The sequence below is a fragment of the Mercenaria mercenaria genome, unplaced genomic scaffold (assembly GCF_021730395.1).
Source record: "Mercenaria mercenaria strain notata unplaced genomic scaffold, MADL_Memer_1 contig_1987, whole genome shotgun sequence".
Classification (NCBI taxonomy): Eukaryota; Metazoa; Mollusca; class Bivalvia; order Venerida; family Veneridae; genus Mercenaria; species Mercenaria mercenaria.
Window position 1 is genome coordinate 30,785 of NW_026460011.1, and position 22,689 is coordinate 53,473.

General features: G+C 34.6%; 1 protein-coding gene across 1 annotated transcript; it reads left to right on the forward strand.

Annotated features, from left to right (window-relative positions):
• Positions 1 to 19,918: 19,918 nt before the first annotated feature.
• LOC128552055 (uncharacterized) lies at positions 19,919 to 22,499 on the forward strand (the record flags this gene model as incomplete). Its single annotated transcript, XM_053533052.1, has 3 exons — positions 19,919 to 20,001; positions 21,499 to 21,918; positions 22,431 to 22,499. Coding segments are annotated over exons 2-3 (480 nt in total), but the record flags the coding sequence as incomplete, so codon positions are not given.
• Between the last annotated feature and the right edge of the window lie 190 nt (positions 22,500 to 22,689).

The following is a 22,689-nucleotide window of genomic DNA, read 5'->3' on the forward strand; positions in this document are numbered from 1 at the left end:
AGTATTTCACTTCACTCATACATTCGCATACATGTAGGAAATTGTAGACGAAATGGGTTTTGAGTCGCTCCCGATAAAATTCACGTGAATTTTCCCGTAATACTTCAAATTTAGAGAGTAAACTCCACTGGTGACAAGAAATGACAATGTGAGACTGTCATTGAAAATATAAATGTCATTTATTTGGATATTTTGGCAAAGAAGAAAAAAAATCGTTAAATTTCTCAAGGGTGACTTTTTTCAGTTTATCAAACCATGTTTACTTGGCCGGTAAGTGTCGTAGTTTTGTCATATTACACCATGTGTTTGCCTTCTATGAAATATGTAAGAGTTTAGTTCATACGAAATGTAAGTTTGGCATGAAGTTAATTATGGATGTAAAGATATATTCTAATGAATAGCTACATGTTATTTTTGGATTTTATGCTCTTTTAGGCACTAATAAATTGTTGCAAACAATTTTCTTTTATTTCTTTGCAAACGTTTAACAGGCATTCTCATCTAAATACATCAAGAATATTGCAATGTTTTGGCAATAAGTGCATATGTACAAAATTATTGAAACGCACATGTGTACATATAAATACAAATATATTCCCATGTCAAGATAGAGGTTTCTGAAGGTTGCTAAGGTGGTTTGCTCAGGTCACAAGTAGCAAATCCGACATACAGTAGTTTTGTTTTTTCTCTTGACCAACTGATCTAGTTTTTGATACTTGGCCTAGACTTTATACAACAAACATTCTGACCAGGTATCGTGCAGACCGAATAGAAATATGATAAACTTACAACGTTTTCTATTATTTGACCTTCTTTAGGTCAGGTTAAGTTGGACAAATAGAGAAAAACATTCTTACCACGTTTCATTAAATAAGGTGTTTTTATTATTTGACCTAGTGACACACTTCTGTGATATTTATATACAAGACAACAGTATTTGGCATATCCATCAATATCGTACATTTGGAAGAAAATAGGTTGTCAAAAGGCTATCACAATACGACATTAAAAACGTTTTACCTAAAGACAATATATAAATACTTGCCTTCAGTGCTTTTGGACATTTCAAGTGTTCTTATTTCTGGAATAACCGACAAATGACTTTGTTGCTGCTGTTGTTGTTGCTTCTGTTTTCGAGCTCTGTTCTTCCTAGCCCGCACCTGAATTCATTTAATTCTATTTATTCTAAACATTTTTATTTTACTGAAAAGAAATGTTTTTAAATTTATGTTGATTATCCTCGATTTCTTTTCTCCTAATAATATTAAATCACAGAAGATACTGTACTCAATATTGTTTCAAACGTAAGGTACTGTGGAGACTGTGGTAAAGTTCTGCATTTAACATTGAGCCAAACATAAGACACTGCGGAGACTATATTTAGTTCTATATTAAGTTCTGCACTCAACAATACACCGTGGAGATTATGTTATAGTCCTGCTCTCAACACTGTGCTAAACATAAGACACAGTGGAGACTGAAGTATAGTTCTGCTCTCAATACTGTATCAAACGTAAGATACTTGGAGACTACGGTATAGTTCTGCTCTCAACACTGTGCTAAATATAAGACACTGCGGAGACTATGGTAAAGTTCTGCACTCAACAAGACACCGTGGAGATTATGTTATAGTCCTGCTCTCAAAACTGTGCCAAACATAAGATACTGTGAAGAGTGAGGTATAGTTCTGCTCTCAAAACTTTGCCAAACATAAGACACTATAAAGAGTGAGTTAAAGTTCTGCACTCAACATTGAGCCAAACATAAGACACTGCGGAGACTATGGTAAAGATCTGCACTCAACAAGACACCGTGGAGATTATGTAATAGTCATGCTCTCAATAGTATAGGTATAGTTCTGCTCTCAATACTGTATCAAACCTAAGATACTTGGAGACTACGGTATAGTTCTGCTCTCAACACTGTGCCAAACATAAAACACTGTGAAGAGTGAGGTCTAGTTCTTCTCTCAACACTGTATCAAAACGTAAGACACTGTGGAGACTATGGTATAGTTCTGCACTCAACAAGACACCGTGGAGATTATGTTATAGTCCTGCTCTCAAAACTGTGCCAAACATAAGATACTGTGAAGAGTGAGGTATAGTTCTGCTCTCAAAACTTTGCCAAACATAAGACACTATAAAGAGTGAGTTAAAGTTCTGCACTCAACATTGAGCCAAACATAAGACACTGCGGAGACTATGGTAAAGATCTGCACTCAACAAGACACCGTGGAGATTATGTAATAGTCATGCTCTCAATAGTATAGGTATAGTTCTGCTCTCAATACTGTATCAAACCTAAGATACTTGGAGACTACGGTATAGTTCTGCTCTCAACACTGTGCCAAACATAAAACACTGTGAAGAGTGAGGTCTAGTTCTGCTCTCAACACTGTATCAAAACGTAAGACACTGTGGAGACTACGGTATAGTTCTGCTCTCAACACTGTGCAAAACGTAAGACACTGGAGATTATGATATAGTTCTGCTCTCACCAAACATAATACGCTGTGGAGTGTGGAGAATATGGTATAGTTCCCAACACTGTTGCAAACATGAGACACTGTGGGCATTATAATGTAATTCTGCTCTCAACACTGTGTCAAACATAAGACATTGTGGAGATTATGGTATACTTCTGCTCTGAACACTGTCCCAAACATAAGACACTGGAGATAATGATATAGTTCTACTCTGACTAAACATAATACGCTGTGGAGATTATGGTATAGTTCCCAACACTGTGACAAACATAATACGCAGTGGAGATTATAGTATAGTTCTGTTACCAGCCCTGTGCCAAACATGACACTGTGGATATTATGATAAAAACCTGCTCTCAACACTGTGCCAAACATAAGACACTGTGGATATTATGATATAATTTTGCTCTTAACACTGTGCCAAACATAAGACACTGTGGATATAAAGAGGATATTACATGAGTGTCTTTTTATATTGAATTTATGAAACAAGTTTAATAAAATAATAAAATGCGAGGCTCTGTCGAGCATTTTATCAATTTTATTCAACGAGTTTAATAAATTTAATGTGGAAAGTCACAAATGTAATATTCTTTTTGTCACAAATGTAATATTCTTTTTATCACATGTTAGCCTTTCCTGTCGAAACATCAAAAATTCTACTTTATTTTACTATATGAACACGTTGATTTGACCAACGTCTCCTACACTATAAATGACGTCGACGTCAAAGCTTTATTGCACTAGTGTATTATCATTTTCATTTAATGTCTTTTTTACACTCCCGCGACGTCAAACATGTGATAATATGATATAATTTTGCTCTCAACACTGTGCCAAACATAAGACACCAGTTAGAGAACGGTACAGTTCTGCTCTCAACACTGTGCCAAACGTAAGGTGGTAAAGTTCTTCTCCAAGCACTATTCCAAACGTAAAGCAATGTGGAGACTCAAATCTAAATGCCGATTCCATTAAGCGTGAAATATTTTTCTTACAAAACAGTTTCTTAGATAATACATATTTAACAACTCGTAAAAATTGTAAGAAAATAATAATCTGCTTCGCAGGAGACAAAGTTCAGGTTAGAAGGAAGGAAATCGTTCGTAGTGTAAACATGTTTGTATCTATACACTTTTGAATAACAAATAAGCAATGCCCTAGGAAATTGCTGGAATATGTAATGATTTGTTGATACGTACACTTTAAGACAAAAAGCAAATACCAGGCAAGGCCCTTTTTCATCAGGCGTCTATCTGCTTGGATCGCTCAGAGTAGTCTGCAAGTAGGAAAGACAATGATGTGCATAACATAAATTTCCCGGATGGGTAGTAGCAAATGTATATTGTAGCATCCTCAAAAGACAAATGATCTATTAGTCTCTTTCCAGGAATTATATCCTTTAAGTACCACAATGGCGTTCTTAAAATGAAGAAGATCCTTTGGAAGCATAAAATGTAACTTAGCAAGTTAACAACAGACTCGATTTGATTGAGTCGTCTGATTTCAGGTAGTTCTGTACGTTTGAAACAAATATTGTTCATCAAAGTGAACTTAATTAAACTATATTTTTTCAAACATTACTGTATCCGATAGAAATTCAGCAAATAAGATATATACTTGTGTGCTTGATTATTTTAGCCAATTTTGAAAATATTGATCCTGCAGTCCATATTAGTGATGGGAATCGGACAGCTGAAGCAGAATCGATTAATCCGTACGATTCTGATCTGTCTCCGATTCGATTAAGCGAAAGAATTGGAACCGAAAGATCAATACAGACTTTTGTAATGTGGCAATATGGTAGTAACGCAAACCTTTCTCAAGACTTTCAGATTATTGTATGACTACTTTTATTACTTTTTATGAAGAATTCTATGACACAGCTGCTGTACTGTACATCCTTTAGCAACTGTCGGGCAATTATGGCCCAGTTGCTCGAATCTTTAACCGGCTGTTAACCTATCTGCTGGTTAGATCTTGATTCAAAATATTTGTCTTGATGGGATTTTTTATTTCACTATAAAGGCAGTCCTTAACTCAAAGATGTTTTTCAATTTTCTTCTAAAATGTCGACATATAGCCTTAAAAGTTAACCAAGCGATGGCTTAACCGGCTGTTCAAAGGTTTGAACAAATAAGTCCAAACTGCGATCTGGGAGAAACTATTGGGCCAAATGCAAAAGTAACTTGAATTCATCTTTTCTCTATGACTCAAGCCCTGGGAATCAAGTCATGCTAGATGCACTGCCAAATTTGACATGGAATATATGTTGAGGACATTGCTGGCAGGTCTGGAATTAGTTTATCATCTTTTTTTTAAGTAAGTCCACTATTTTGTATTGAAGGAATAATAAAAGCTTGTCAAATAAAATCTGAAAATTATTTCCAATTAGAAAAAAGTGGGTGTGGTACCTTCGTTATGTACGCTTTAAAGCATATTTTGCACTCTAGTAGTATCAAGGTTTTCCTTAAAAGGAGCCAACACCTGGCATTCAGGCTTCATGCAGAGCCCAAAATATTTCAAGGCGTCTGATTTTTTACTGCCAGGGCAACAAATTTTTTATTATTGTTACGATCATGACAGCTGGCCTGACAGCGTTCTCCAATTTAAAGAGCAGATATTTTATTATACTTCTTATAGTATAGATTTACCTATTTTCAACTATATGGCCGAATAAAATGTATATTACTCACTCTATGTCGTGAGTTAATCAATTATTCACTAATTTCATGTTCCTAACTACAAAAACAACAAACAAAAATATAGGATACAGGTCTTAGTATTTGACAGCATTCCAATGTACAAAAAATACGAATATATTTGTCTTGCAAATGTCAGACGGTACGATGTTGTGCGATGTGTTGATGATCGACCAGTAGAAGCGGGGTAAATGTTGTTATCTTTATCTTTGTACACGACTCAGCCTGAAAACACACTATCAAAATTTAAGGCAAACATACAATCAGATGTACATGAAAATCTAAACTGTAAAAATGTGTTTAGGTCCCGAATGAACCAATTGTAATAACTTGAACTCGTCTTATCTAGAATAGTTAAACAGCATATAAGATGGCAATTCTGGTCTCTCTCGGCTTCGTTGAATAACCACAAAATAAGAAAAAATGTGCAGTGTGTAAAACATAACATTCTTTCAAGGTCAAATCAAAAATAAAATGAAAACTAGCTCAAAAGAGGATAACGGCAATTTCCATTTGATAATGAAAGAATAACATTGCATGGGAAAAAAACAGCATAAAATATATTGATATAGAATTAAATGCGTACATGTGAATGTTACTTTTCTAAATGTAGATACCGAGTCTGGCATGAAGAATTCAAATGTTCTCATATAATGTCAAATGTATATCTGCCTTTAAAGTTCTAGTAATACATGAATACTCAACAGTAATAATTATCAAGGAACTGTTCATGTCTAAAGACCCTTAGAAATATAAGGTACGTAACTGTGAACCTTATTTTCTATCAGAACATAAAGGAGACGTAATGTCTGGCCTGAGGAATCTTTCTAGAACTAAATGATTACTCTTGTTTAAATCACAGTCAAAAAGTCAAACCTGCCTTTGATATTCGAATACAGCTACAAGCCATCAGCAATAACTATTAAGAAACTTGAAATGTCTGCAAGGGTGGGTGGGAGGGAATAAACAAATAATCAAAATACTTGTTATGCTGTCAAATATTCAACCTCGAGTGAAGAATATCAATTAACAATCACTTATATAGTGCACTGAAAACATGAGAAAATCGTGAATTGCAAGCAGAAAACGCGGTAAAATAACTACCGGGAACTGGAGACAAAATAGCAGACGATGAAAAACGTGAATAATTTTATTTACTCACTCTATGTCGTGAGTAAATCAATTATTCACTAATTTCATGTTCCTAACTACAAAAACAACAAACAAAAATATAGGATACAGGTCTTAGTATCTGACAGCATTCCCATCGAGCTAAACAAAGAAGGTAATTGTAGTGTAATAAATTCAAAAGATTCTTTTAGAAATATCCAAAGTTTTCAGAACGCTAGCCAAAGTAAACGCAGCACGGCCTAATATTAACGTATCATAGACAAAGCATTCAAAAGACAGTCAACGCAATAATGCACGACTAAAATTTACAGCCCATGCTTTCTCAGCACAGCCAAAGCAAAAGATCACTTTTTACAGCAAACGCTTTCACAACACGACCAAACGGTCACTTTGATACAGCGTACGCTTCAACAGCACTACCAAAGTAAAACGGTCATTTTTTCCAAACACCCACCCCTTTCACAGAACAGCTGAAGTAAAATAGACACAGCTTGATACTCAAAAAGTATACTTATCTTTCATTGCAGTTCTCACCAAGTTTTATATGAATTACATATCCATCTTACTATCTACATTAAGCTTCAACTTGCACACCATCTATTCATTGTTGTTCTTAGCTCAACAGAAATAAATATCCACCAAACAAGGTAACACTGATCACTACATCTGAAAAGAACATAATAAGATTAACAATTGATCTAGATAAAATAAATATATATAATATATCACAGCACAATTAACGTAATTGAATATGTCAAAAATGAAAAGACAAAATCACTGTCGTTTTTAAAACAATTTCATTTATCAAAATATAATAATCATTCATTAATGCAGCTAATGACTTCACAACACAGAAATTAAACGGTCAACAAAATGATACACGACAAAAATAAAACAGCCAAAACTTCCAAACGCAAATGCTTTCCCAGCACGACCAAAGTGAAACGGTCATTATTTCCGCATTATAGCCAAATACTTATCTTCCGTCGCAGTTTTCACATATTTTTAATTAAAATATCTAAACAGTATATCAATCAAACAATCTCTTCGTTAAGCTAATAACTACAGTTTGAAAACGTCTGAAATTTATGTCAGCCAAACAATGTTACGGTTATCACATCTAAAATAATTAATGGATTAATGATTATATTTTGGTGTAAAAGCCAAGGTAAAACGGACAGTAGCCTCATATTCGAAAAATTACAAGAACAAACAGCAACATCACAGCACGGTCGTAAAACAACTGAATATATCAAAACGTAATAATCCGTCATTGAAAAGAACATTATATATTAGATATTTCATATTTTCATAGCAGGTTTTCGTACATTGTAGTTTTTTGTTAGCCTTACAACTTCTAAAATAAATATCATCCACCAATCAACGTTTTCCTAATCACGACATCTGAAAACAACAATCAACAGATTGAAGATTGATCTACATGTAAAACTCTCATAGTATAACAAAAATAAAACGGTCAGTGGTCTCAAGGTACTGCAAAAATGTAAAAACAAATGCATCATAGCACGGTCGTTCTTTAAAACAGCTCAATATACCAAAACAATATCTTTCACAGATTTACTTCTTTTTGTAGTTGAATTTATCACACAACTGCAGTAAGACAGTCAACACAATAATGCATGACTTAATGGCAGAAAACGCACTAATGCACGAAAGGCTAAAAGCAACATAGCTAACTCAGTAATAAATTGTCTCAAAAATCCATTAAAGTACTCTGAAATGACTAGTGGTACAAACTTATAGGCATAAGAGTTTTGCAAGATACTTTTATAAATAACCAAATATATTGTGAAGAAAGTATAAAACAGTTGGAACGCTTTTGAAATAATGCACACATTTTACATTATTCTTGCATTTTTTCCCAATATCTAACTTTTATTTTCACCCACTTCATTTTTCAGTGTCATAGGCAAAACATGGCAGAAATGAACATATTGAAAATTTTCACCTACACTATGGCCGAGTAGTCTTAAAAACCAAATTTATCTAAACATATACTTATCTTTTCACTGCAATTTTATTCTTGAAAACATTCACCACATGGTCTACAATTAACCAAATCAAAGCTTCAGTGCTAAACACAACATCACACGATTCAAAATCAACATAACTGACGTGTTGGTGACTTCATGTTACAACTAAAATATAAGAACAAATACTAAATTTTTAACATAGTTCTAACCAATTCTGAATACTGAATTGCACATCAATAAACGATCTCTACGTTAAGCTGATCATCTCTAATAATTTTTCTCAAAATTCCATAACAAGAGGGTACTCTGAAGTGACTAGTGGCATAAGATTTTTTGAAAGATACTCTTAAAGACCCACCACGACCTGGTGACCTACTTTTTCACCAACAAAATCTTCATGAAAATCAGTCTTAAAATACAGCTATACCACAAGATTTTAGGTGGACAATTTAGGCCTTTCCTGAATAAATGTGTTTTGACAACTTCATCTGCAAACTTATTCAGGAAATCTCTTTTCAGCATAGTTTCAAAAATATATATGAATAACTATCTTAAACTGTTGAAACAAAATGTGATCGAAATTTAACTAAATACACTGATCTATGTACATATTGCTACAGTAATTCAATAAAATCTTAAAACATTACACACATTGTCTTGGCCATATATATGTCCCTGTCAATTTGTAACTAGATACTTGTTATTTCTCATTTTCTTCATGCAAAACATGTATAATTACCATCATGGAAATACAAAAGAATACAGTTATTTTGTGGTGCCTCTTTAAAAATAACCAAATATAGTGTGCAGAAGGAACAAACAGTTTCGACGCTTTTGAAGTAATGCGGCCAATTCACCTTTTTCTTGCATTTTTTCCAATATCTAACTTTATTTTAATCCACTTCATCATTTGTTCAGTGTCATATATACATTCTATGCCAAACATGGCGGAAATTAACATTGAAATTTTTTTTCACCTAAACTATGGGCAAGTAGCTTTAAAAACCAAATTAATCTAAACATATACTTATCTTTTCACTGCAATTTAATTTATGAAAACATATCCACCACGTGGTCTACATTTAAGCAAGTCAAAGCTTCTGTGCTAATCACAACATCACACGATTCAAAATCAATCAGCAACTTTCTATTGTTGTTTTCTCTGATTATGCTAAAAGCCAAAAGCATCATCTGAAGAAAGAACAATTAACATATCTAATATTAAATCGAATTGTAAACGCTTTAAATACGACCGAGCTTCTACTTACTGATACAATATTATATGCACACCTTTTATGTACTAGTTCATAAATCTCGTCCCAGAAGTATATACATGTAATATTTACTTTCCTTCAATAGCAGGTTTTTTCATCGTGAATTTATATTAAATAACATTAACAATAAAATAACACATTAAGCAAGAAAACATCTGCAAAGTCACAGAGAAAAACAAATAAACGCATCTATATGACTGTGTTATACAAACCTTGTGCACATGTACCATAAAACTAACTGAAAATATACAAAACAGATAAATTTTAATATGCACGTTTTCTTTATTTGAATATTCTGACCAGACGGAGTAATTTGTTGCACAATTTGCACGAAAACTTCGTGACCCTAAAACCTTCTCTGCGGTTATTAAAACCGAATAACAAAGGATTATGAAGTTCATCACTTACAAATTTGCTATATAGGTAACATATCCGCCGCTTAAAACATTCAAAATGTTTACAGATAAACTGTTTCAAATTTCTACAGCCAACATTACCATTAATTCAAGTATACAGTAGGCCGAAATTAAAACAAGATATTTTGTAAATCCGTATTAGCATATATCCCTTAGCGTTGATGAACCTTACCATGTCAATAATCTTTGTAAAAGATATTCTAGCCAAAATCAAAACTTTAAGCAATATGAAATGTCTCATTTTGTGGAAACAGTATGTTGATAAATTCTAGGACATTCCCGTTACACGTGTCAAATTTTCAAACTAAAAATATTCATTTTGACAAAACACTACGGAACATAGAAAAAAGTAATAAATCTTTACCTTTCCGAAATTGCTACCTTTTTCTCTGAGTATTACGTTGAGTGTTCATTTCCAGATGCAAATGATGTCCAAAAACTGAATATTCGTCTCAGAAGGGTTTGTCAAGTTTTCTTACGAGAATAAACAAATAATCAAAATACTTGTTATGCTGTCAAATATTCAACCTCGAGTGAATAATATCAATTAACAATCACTTATATAGTGCACTGAAAACATGAGAAAATCGTGAATTGCAAGCAGAAAACGCGGTAAAATAACTACCGGGAACTGGAGACAAAGTAGTTAGCAGACGATGAAAAACGTGAATAATTTTATGGTCCGTATGCTGAATGTTTCACATTTCGCATGGTATTAATTGGATACATTACATTGCAAAAAAATGATCAAAAGTACGGGAAAACATGGCGTCGAATTCTTCGATTCAAACCGTTTCGGAGGATTTGTCCGCAGGATAATCCCAAAGTGAATGTATTACGACCGTGCATTCGACTTGTTCATTATTTTTGTCAGGTATCTAACAATTTCCAAAACAATATTAGCTTTGACCACTATCATTTCATAACTATTGAAGAACCAAAATGCGGGCACTGTGGGAAACTTCAAAAGCAAAATTGTGTTATATAATTATGTGTGCAATATTTAAATCATTGAAACATTCAGACATAAAAAAGAGGAACTTAAATGGGTAAACAATGCTATAACAATTTATTATTCAGTACAATTTACAGAATACATGTATTCTACTAAATTAACAAAATTACGATTTTTTGTGATTACATCTGATGATTCAAATAGCATCATATTTCCAATCAGTCTAAAATGCAGGCAACTCCAACATATTACAGCTGATGACAACAAATATAACAAATACAACGACAACAATTAGAAAACAATTATTTTGCAAGTTTGGACTATTTGTGCACGTTAGGCAGTAGGCTATTACATTTTCCTGTTTTTTCCAGCTTTACACACTATACAAGAAAGTGGAAATTCAATGCAAATTGTTACCGATCAAATACAGAGTTGCTCTCTTTCTGTTACAAAGAATAATGGTTTAATTATCACAAAAACAAATTACGGTGTGTTCTTACTTTTTATTTAAGAAATAATATATCTCATTTTGCGATTTGTCGCTAAATAAAAATCATTGTTTGTAGTGCAAATGCGAAGGGATTATATCATTAGGGTAATATTTATGATCATAAATTGACATAGCATTCCAAAGTCCATTTCATTAGCTTAAAGTTAGTTTCCATAGGCATTCATCCACAAGTAGAAATGAGGAACAGCAATAGTAATTCAGAATAACCGGAAATGACCCGAACTAAGTTAATGAAGGTCAGGAAAGTTTAAATATTAAGCAAGATATGCGGTATTTTATGAATCAGATAATGTCTTATTATTAGCACATAAATACTATATTCATGAAAATTTAAAAACGAAACATGCTGAAACAATCGTCCCATTTTAATTTTCTGAAAACTGCTGCGCTGTACGTGTAACTTAAAACCCGCAGCTTTAATCATCTCGCAGACAGACTTGACATGACATAATACCTGCTTAGTTATTTGGTGACTTCTTCATGAAGAACTTGTCCATTCTGGATCATTCTCACTTATTGTGATGATGGATCAGATGCTGTTGTGCAGAGTAAGAAGCATCAACTGTGGTTTTCTCATTATGTAAATACTTTTTGCTGTAATATTATACAAAAAGTAACTTTAAAATCGCAGATCAATAAGTAATGAAAATCAAAAGAACGCTAAAACGAACCAAACGTTTCAAGAATGTTGAAGAATTCTAGAACGCTTCTGTAAAAAAAATTGACAATGACACTTGAGTACTAGATTCAGTTTCATGAATATCTAAAACAGACACTATTCAGTCGAATTAAAGGCGTAGAAACACTGGTTCCGTACACCCAATCATTTACATCATTCTGTCTAAGAAAACTCCGTACTACTTATCATTTCCTAATATCTCCCACTAGACGTCGAAACTTTCGCTTTTTGACTTTATCAACCGTTACGATTAGAAAATATAGTGTGCAAGTTAGATTGGTAGTAGACAGATTAGCTGAATATAGAGAAGAAGATAGAAAATGAAATTTCCCGTAACTCCTATCCACCATAAAAATACATTTTAGGTCACTTTATTTTCATTTGTCAGGGAATCATTAACAATCGAAGGCATTGACATAGTTTGTTTGTTTTGGGTTTAACGCCGTTTTTCAACAGTATTTCAGTCATGTAACGGCGGGCAGTTAACCTAACCAGTATTCCTGGATTCTGTACCAGTACAAACCTGTTCTCCGCAAGTAACTGCCAACTTCCCCACATGAATCAGAGGTGGAGGACTAATGATTTCAGACACAATGTCGTTTATCAAATAGTCACGGAGAACATACGCCCCGCCCGAGGATCGAACTCGCGACCCCGAGATCCGTAGACCAACGCTCTTACCTACTAAGGCACATGCATTGAAAGAGCAAGTTCGACTGTCTTTGGTGGAACATTTACATTTAATACAAAGTAAAGACAGAACGACAAATCCAGTGAAATTGCTTGAATCGGAGAAATCAAAGCCATGTGTTTCCGTACTTTTGTTTATTTTTGCACACGACACAAAATGCAGCTTCGCCACAGTGACATTGTCGCTTATTTAATGTTAGTATGCCAGAAACAAAGTACAAAATATAGATCTACAGTCACAAAAAAGAGCAGGCTTTAATTCAACATCAATTCAATATCAAAGATGTAATCATTACAAATACTTCGTACAAAGATCTAAACCAGAATTGTCCCCCAACGGATTTCAATAGAGACGTCCAATAAGTTTGGACATGACGGGTAGCGACAGTCAGTCAAAAGTTATCCATGCGTAGATCAAGTCACTTTTCTCAAGTGGGGTCCAATCAGGAGGGTCCAACCGAACCCTTACTACGACAAACATGTCTTTATACACTAAATAATTTGATTGTTTGTGGATGTTAGCCGTTTACAAATCCATACAGGGTTGTCAATAAGTATTTGGCGAACAGGTTTAAATAGAAAAGTAGCAGACCAGCTAGGAGGTCCGGCCCATCCTCCCTCCCACCCCCCCCCCCGGGAAATTTTGAAATTCAGCGCTTAATTTCCTGCACATCTGGGACATTTTAGGAGCATTTTAGAACACCCTTTCCACTGCAATTTTATATAAAATATAGATCTATCCCTCATTTCCACGTTGTTATGAACTCACCTCTTAAATTTGGGAAACAAAATTAAGCTTTTTTTAAGATAGAATTCTTTGTTTCTTTGAGAATTATTTGAAATAAATATGTATTTCGTCGGGGTCGTATGTAGCAGCAGTCACGTACACTTAGATCGCAGTCCTATTATAAATGTTGCTTTTTCGAAAAAAAACACTTTCTTTCCTTCTTCTCTTTTACCTTTTTTAAGGATTTTCCAACTCCCACCCTTCTGGATCCGCGCATGTTGTTTCATTTCAGTCTGATGACTCTGTGGACAGACCGTCAGGGGAGGTAAATATAGAGTCACGCATTGGGACTATATATATATAGTTATCACGCTTTCCCTAAATCACCTAAACGGCCAAAACTACGCAGCACAGCGTAACCAAATAAAAACGAATAAAACCTAAATCACATATTATCTGGATTAATGCCTTGACAACAACTTCGTAGATTTTTTTCAGAAACCAGACGAGCTAAAAAGGTTGTCAAATAGACATTTTCTCTTTGGAAACAGAAAGTAGCTACTTTCGATTTCGCATTAACCTATTAGCTCTAGATACAGATATATAAATACAGTTTGTACAGAATGTAATAAATAATTTAATAAATTAAAAATATATATATATATATATATATAAATTGATTGACTGAAAAACAACAAATGGTATCTTAACATAGGCCTACCTAATAAAGTAATATTACTTTTAGGATATATTTACATCCTTGTCGCTAAGGAAAACAATTCGTCAACTTTAAATCGCCCCTATTGGATGTACGCACGTATTGAGTGTACTGTATATACTGACTGGTTTAAAATAGGTTTAATAGTATATATTCGATGTGTACACTCAATGGGGAGATTTAATGCCAACCGAAAACAAAGTTTAGTATAGTATGAGAATCGTTATAGTTTTTACGGAGTACAGTCGACCACCTCTATTAAACGACTGATCAAAATTCCTTCCGAACGTTTTCAGTATATGAATTCAATACCCAACATTTCCTACCGGGGCAGACAGAAAATAGTGGGAGGAGCTACATTTTGTTACTCAGAAGCAGTAGCTAAAAATAACCATTGTAAACACAGGTAGCTTGTAGCAGATGATCTTTCAAAATACAGAAGACCATGCAACTTACTTGCTGTTTTCAGTTGTAAAAGTTATTAATCCAATTTTTGTAAATATTTTCTTTAAAATCACTTGTTTTTCTTTTCTTCACGGGTACTTGATAAGTTTTGTGGGATTTCTTTTATAAGACATTGTTCTATAGGAAGTAGATTCCCTATCAATGTTATCATTCCACTCAACAAAGCAAAATTTATTCTCATTTGATATGTTGTTTCGTTTGCGAAATTATTTAATTAAATCCAAATTAATCAAGATGAATGTAACACTAGGACTGTGAAACACAGTGTCAACACATGAAATGAAAATTTGGCGGAATGTTTGGAGACCTGTTTCAGTCTGACAATGTATTATCAAGAAAGTCAAGATAATAGGCAATTAGGGAGGACTGTCAAAACAATACACATTCATGGCATCAAATTTACTGAACAGTTTGTAGCACTTTGCAACTGGACTTTCATACCAGATGATAGTTATATAATAAGTATTTATTCACTTCATGCACATAAGTGTAAATCGTTTTCTGAGATAAACACAAAGGTGATAAGAAGCAGGTAAACAGAGGTGACTGTGAATGTTGTGAATTATCTTCTGCTGCAGTATTTTTGTTGATAAACAAAGCCACGTGCTTATTCTGTTTACATTTCTCTGCTCTCTGAGGTTATGACCTCTAAGCCCCTCCCGGGAAATTCAAATTTTTGACAGTTGAGATTTTTTAAAAAATCTATAAGTATACTTTCTTGACATTTTTTGAAAAAATTAAATGCACCAATAGAAATGATACATATCAAAGTATAAATGTGCATGTTTTAATTTTTTTTCATTCAGGAGTTCTTTCAGGATTTCAAAAAAGGGTTCTCTGATGTTTACCATGCATATTTTATGTAGAAACCTGCCCCAGTGCCATTTTCCTGCTTTTATATCCCAGTTGGTTTTATTAAACAACTAGCGACCACATTAATGTAGTCCCGACATGTAAAATATTCGACAAAAGTATCCGAGTATTAAACAACCGGATACCAAATTCTCGCCGGGTAATACTTAGACTCTCCATCCTTCACTGACGTAATTTGTGTTTTTGTTTTACCAATACTAGGAAGTTTTCGGAATTTTCTAGACTTCATATTTGTTTACTACACTGTTAGACAAAGGAATCAGTATATTTGGTATGCGTTCAAAGTTTTAATGTCAGTGTGTTTAAGACCATGACCAAATTCTGACATCAAATGTAGCTATCTGCTGATGTGCACTGCTATGAAGAATTAATGCTTTATTCCCCAATTTTCTTAAAACTGATTCCCTGGAAACATTACATATCGGGCCGTCATTTCCGGTATGAAGCCTACACTGGACAGATATGTAAACGACATGAGGTCTATACGGTGTTCAGTTTGGGCCAGCGCCTGCTCCAGTGCTACGAACGCGAAGGGCGAAGGTAAGTCGACGGTGTGATGGCGGAGCGTGGCAGTACGATTGTAACAGTCCGTCGTTATGTCAATAGCTGGATCCCAGTACACACATTATGCCATATACAATAGTTAAAGGGAACCAGATATTTGTTAGAGCAAGTACTCGTTTTAAAACCCTATATATAAATTCGGACCAATCATAAACGAGTTCTATAAATAGCACGTCTACTAAGGTGTAAATAAGTAGACGGATGACAGAGAGATCATTCTGTTACCAGCGATCGAAGAAGACACATCGAGGATTTAACTAATAACTTGTCCCATTACTTTGATAGGGAGGTTATTGCAACAACGCTGTCAGGGCGGATAAATTATTAAAAAGAAGACGTTTGAAGTTCATAGACTAAAGAAGAGTTGCAGAATTTCAACAAGGTTTCGAGCTATAGGGCCAGTGCATAGGAGTTTTACCTTAATGGTAGTTGAATGCTATAGACGATAGCAAAATTAGGCTGAGCATCGGAAAGCTGAGACAGAGACCCAGAGTTTAATAATTTTCTGAGATAATAGGAGAGTTCGAGCTTATAGACGGTTCAGCGTTATTGGCGAAAAAAAAACAAAGACAAATATCAAACAGGGAATGCCACGTACCAAAAACGCAGCCTTCCCAAAACGCAACCCACAGCACGCAGACGCGTACACCACAAACACACACACACACACATACACGCGCACACACACAAAGCCAACACATAAGGACAAAACGAACAAACAAAGGAACACAGTGGGGCACCGCCTTGGAACGGTCAGTGGCAAAAACACCACTGGGGAGCTTAAACCGGTTTATGGTGCGCACCCAACCTCACTCTTACCCCCACCATGTTCCAAAGACACGGGACAGTGTAAATAAAAGTTATCCCCTCCAGGTGAATCTCTAACACACGTAATGGAAACAAAAAGGCATGGCATGTAAAACACAAAAATGCTCGTGAATAAATATATAAAAGAAGTACAGCCAAGGCATCGGGGATATACCTATATTGTAGTTGAATGCTACATGTAATAGCATATATGCGCGGAACATCCAGAAGTCAGGGCAATTATATAAAGATGCAACTTCAATTAAGAGGACAGAGGCCGAGCATCTATGCTATAGAACTTGTAAGTTGTTGATTCAAAGACATAGTCTGACGGGAACTTCAACAAAAAGACCAGTCAAGTATAGAGTCTCCAGCCTATATGAGTTGGAGCATATTCAGTTTATTATTAATTGAAGATTGTTAGTTTGACACATTTAGTGATTTGCATGATCCCTGAAATTACTTAGCTCCTAATAGAAATCATTTACGAAACATTGGTACACGAATCATTTAGGCAAGGTAGCCAGAGGAAAATTCTATATGTATTATATGAGATATCTGGTCTCACTAGCTTTACGTTTTAACAAAGGGCATTCTACATCGTTTGTCAGCTAGTCTAAGACATAGTCACCTCAGCGATTGGACCCATTTCATTGTTCAAAATACTAAAGGCGTAGGCACTTCCCTTGGTCATATAATACATATCCTGACATCAACTCTGTCCAATTATCAAATGATTGAATGAATATCACTAGACCTGATGTTATTTAAATGAATATTACCCGGATGTTATTAAAATGAAAATCCCTTAGCAGAGTGTCACTCAAATGAATATCAACTGAGATAGTGGTATTAAAGAATACCATTTTCCTAAATATTGTGTTATTCAAAAATAGTCTCCTTTGGTTTATAGCCATTTGACTTTGTTTACATTGTTTACTTGTGGTATAACAAAAATGAACATCAACCGGTAGGGCGTTTTTAAAACGAATAACACCCGACCGAGTGGTATTTATGAACAAAATATTATTGTTTTCAAAATAAATCTCTTTGTGGAAACTAGATAATAATGTATTTACATGTAATTAATTGTTTTGTTAGAAAATGTTGTTTAATCAGCTCTTACATTTCAAGCCATGAAACGTTAAAGGCTCATTATGCATTTGTTTAAAATGTGTCAGCCACATTTACCATTATGGACATTAAATACATTAATGTCTAGTTAAATCCCGTTTCTGATAATTAATTTCATTAACAATTGTCAAAGGTTTGAATATTGCTGAATATACTAGATGTTTGTTTGAATCTATTATTTATTACCTCCTTTTGTGACTCTATTATGTAACTGCGCATAACATCTATTTGGAAAGCTGTTTCATATGTTTTTTAGATGAAAAAATAAAGCATTTTGTACCTTAAAAGTACATATGTATATGTATAATATAAAATACACCCCTGTTTAAATTTTGCTTATAAAGTTTTTTCGGTAAATTTTATACAAAAGTGTTAATTACGTTTAGAATACAGTTGTTTATTTCCGTTTACCCAACCGACCCTATCTTTTTACCACTGACCCTAAAGTTATAACTGAAAAAAATATTGGAAACAAAATGTAGATCTATGTTAAGCAGTAAATCCAAAGCACGTCCCTCCGTCTGACGTCATGCATACTATGTGAATTCTTTTGTGCATGCTTGACAGGAAGGCGACTGTACGATAGAGAAGCGCGAAGATGCGATGACGAAGTGTGTCAGTCTGATGGTGAAGCGCAACAGTACGATGGCTAAGCGTGGCAGTACGATGGTGACACTACACTAGTGAAACGCGACAATGCGATGGTGAAGCGTGGTAGTAGAATGGGGAAGCGCGACAGTACGACTGACTGTCACCATCCTATTGTCGCGCTTCGCCGTCGTACTGTCGTGTTAACACCATCGTACTATCGCACCACGCCATCGTACCTTTGCGCTTCACGTTCACTTGGAGCAGACGCTAGCCCTAAAGGAACACCGTAGGTCTATATCATTTTTCTGTTATTGACATATTAACTGGTTGTACAAATTTTGATATTACTGATATGCTTCAACTTGATTGTGGCGCGATATTGAAATCTAGAGTTCATTTGTTTTAATTGGTCCATTATTGTTTTCGACATTTTCCGATAGTGGATACATATCAAAACAACCTAGGACATGTTTGATAATTAATAATACTTTCTAAATACTTTATATAACTTATTAAACGTTCAAACAGTATTCATAACTAACTCAAAAGATACAGTTCTTTCAAATATTTATTTAAAATAATGTAAATCAATGATGATGATTCACCGTATTCAAGTCAAAATTGTGGTTCTGCTCAGTTCTCTTTGATTTATAGTTGTTATGTTTAGTGTCATACCGACACAATTCAGCATATATATGGCTTGATGGTGGAAGAATTACACAGGTGCCCATCCGATCACTGCTGACCCACCGACCTTCCTGCCTTGATTACCGTTATGAAGCTTTATTTTTAACGTTCGCTAAGTACAAATTCCTCCGTGCTGTACTTGTCAGGAAGGTAGGAACTGCCTAAATGTCCAGATTCGATTCCCAATTCGGACATTCTTTTTTCCAGATTTCGCATTTTTTATGATAGTTTAGAAACAAAACCTCACGCTCTAATGTCCATAATACATGTATGGCCTAACTTCAGTTTAAATGAAACAATTCATTTTAGCCAAAACTGAAGTCTGTACTGTTTAAATACTGTATGTATATAGACTACAAAACAAACAGACTCCGCAAATATAATACGCTCCGCATTTTACACTCGTCTGGGCTGTGCATGACTCATCCATAGCGGATTTTCCAAACCGGGTACGACAATGGGTACATTCTACATTCTATACATAGAGCGTGACGTCACACATTCCGTCAGTGCGACAGTATGAAAGCGCTACCGTAGTGTACACAATGCAATGGGTATGCCACGAATATAATTTTACAAGGGTATTGAGAAATAGGTATGCTTGATTTAATTTGTACTATCGTAATTCTACACGATTTTCAAGCATTATTTAGTAATTTATGTAAAGCCTACAGTTTATGTACGCCTACAGCAAAATCGAAAGTAACTCTACTTTCGATTTAGAGGGCTTTTTTGTTAGAGCAGAGGACAGTAAATTTGTAAATTCCACAAATCAGCAGCGACAGTGCGAGAAAAACAACACATAAAATACAAGTTTGAGAAATTTTAGGGAGGTGTACAGCTGTTGTGTTGTATATATATATGTGTCTAATTTTCAACCTGTTTTATGATAAAAACGAGTGAAACACAGCCCCCACCTCCGCCCCAATAATTTGACCGATTACAGTAATTATATTAGCAAATTTTTGACAGCGAGTCAATTTTAGCTGTGACCTGTCACCAGAAATGCAGTTTCATAATTGTTTTAGATGGGCTAAGCATGCACCGTGCTAATTAAGTATGCAGCTTAGCACAGTAGCGTTTAGCACATCTGGACTATTTATAAATTTTATCAAAGTCCTTCTATCATAACAGAGATGGTAACTTGCATGCAAAACTTTAACCAGAAAATCTATGTTCAAAAGGGGACACAATTTGACCAAAATGCATGTCATAGTTATGAGACTTGGTGCAATCAACTAGTTTTATAACCCCGAATGCATTAGTTCTGGAGATAGTAACTTGCATGTAAAACTTTAACCATGATTTTCTAAGTCCAAAAGGGGGCATAATTTGCACAAAATACATGTCAGAGTTATGGAACTTGACTCGGTGAGGTTGGTAATTGACCTAGAAAAAGAAAAAAAAGTAAGTTTCAAAGCTATATGCCTTCAAATGATAGCTGTATGTACTTTTATGCAAAACCTTAACAAAGGTGTGACACCGACACCTACGCCGACGCCAGGGTGAGTAGAATAGCTAGGCTTTTCTTCGAATAGTCGAGCTAAAAAACTTTAACATGTACTCAGGTTTCTGATTTACATACTATAGGGCATATGCACACCAAGGGCCCAGTAATCTCTAATTAATCGTGTTCCCTACATATTTTATATGGACAAAAGAATATAGCACGATAATTATAATAAAATTTTCCATAAGTTTTGGGGGAAAAACCTGACAATGTCATGAAATATTATTTACAATACAAAAACTTGTGAAATGTCAATTCTGGTGCTTCGCTTCTCATTACTTTCTATACATGTAATATTGAAATTTAGAGTTAGGTTTCAGAACAAATGCTTAAAATGTAACGTAAATGACTTAGAAACTGTTGATGTCATTTTCTCCCTATCCTGTATGTATTGTTCCACATTTGTTCCACAATTGTTGCAACCAGTTGCACAGGCAGAGCAAAAATGAAATTAATTTAGTAAATAATATTTCTATAGGCCGTTCGCTAATATATATTCAAATTTTACATATATATTAAGTACATATTACGTGATAATACCATTCTACTATGCAAATCATTTTACCCCGTGTTCTGATTCAGAGTACTAAAATGGCTTCTGGAGGAGTACCTGTTGACGCCGACAGGAAAGAAGCGTACTATATCCGGCTGCATTTACTCATTGTTAAGGAGGGTACAGCTATTTTAAAGGCAAGATTCGACAGTTTGGTACCTCCAAATAATCTACATATGAAGCTTCAAGAACGGAAAGTATTAAACACAATGAATTATGGAAAGAACAACAACCTCATCAGCAGATCACAGTACAATCTACTCTATCCGCCTGGCCGACCACCAAGTTCAGGAAACTTCGATGTTTCTTTGCTTGTCTATCTGCTAAGATACATATGTGGCCTCAAGTCGAAGTCGAACTGGTGGAGCATAACCGACAATAGCAAAATAGCAGACACAGTGCATGACGAGGAAGCCGACATTGTCCGAATAAGGAATTTGAGAAATCAGGTTTGATTATAATTATATATACAGTTAAAAGAAAGGATGCAGCATACTGTGTGTCGTTGATGGTATAAGTCCATCATTAGAAACGAGGTTAGGCATATGTGTCGGCTTTTTGAATCTCTAGATATGATGTCTACGTATTGCTAACCGTACACATTTCATTTGTTTAGCTGTTATTTACCTTAACGATAATTTAATCTTCCGGACTTTGTTTTTATTAAGTTCTGTGTATGCAAGATGATTAAAGCAATTCTGTCGTATTCAATATAGGGAATATTATATGTTCTATGCCACATTGTGCAACCCACAAAATTGCGTCTTTATAATTGTATCCACCCACACACGCTCACCAGTTAGAATTACATGTCGGCGCATGCAAAAAAAGTCCCTACGCAGTACGTACATAGGTCTGATAGTAGTTCTCAGCAAAATACCAGTGCATAATGTGGATTAACAAAATAAGAATAAAACGAAACACAATAAATTATGATATTGTCTATTTACATTTTGTTTAGATAGAGCATAAACAAGTTCCTTCACTTGAGCAGGAGGAGTTTGACACGATGTGGGATTTGGCTGAACAGGTATGCATGCAATCACTTAAATAATATTTCAGCTTAAGCATTAAGTAAACATTCAGTTCTGCAAACTCAATCTATATTTTGGGCACCCTTTAAGTCGATGGTAAGTTCCAGAAATAATCTGGATGATACTGGATATCGGTATAAATTCAGTATACTTAAATATCGAAAAAATGTAAACTGATGTAGGTAT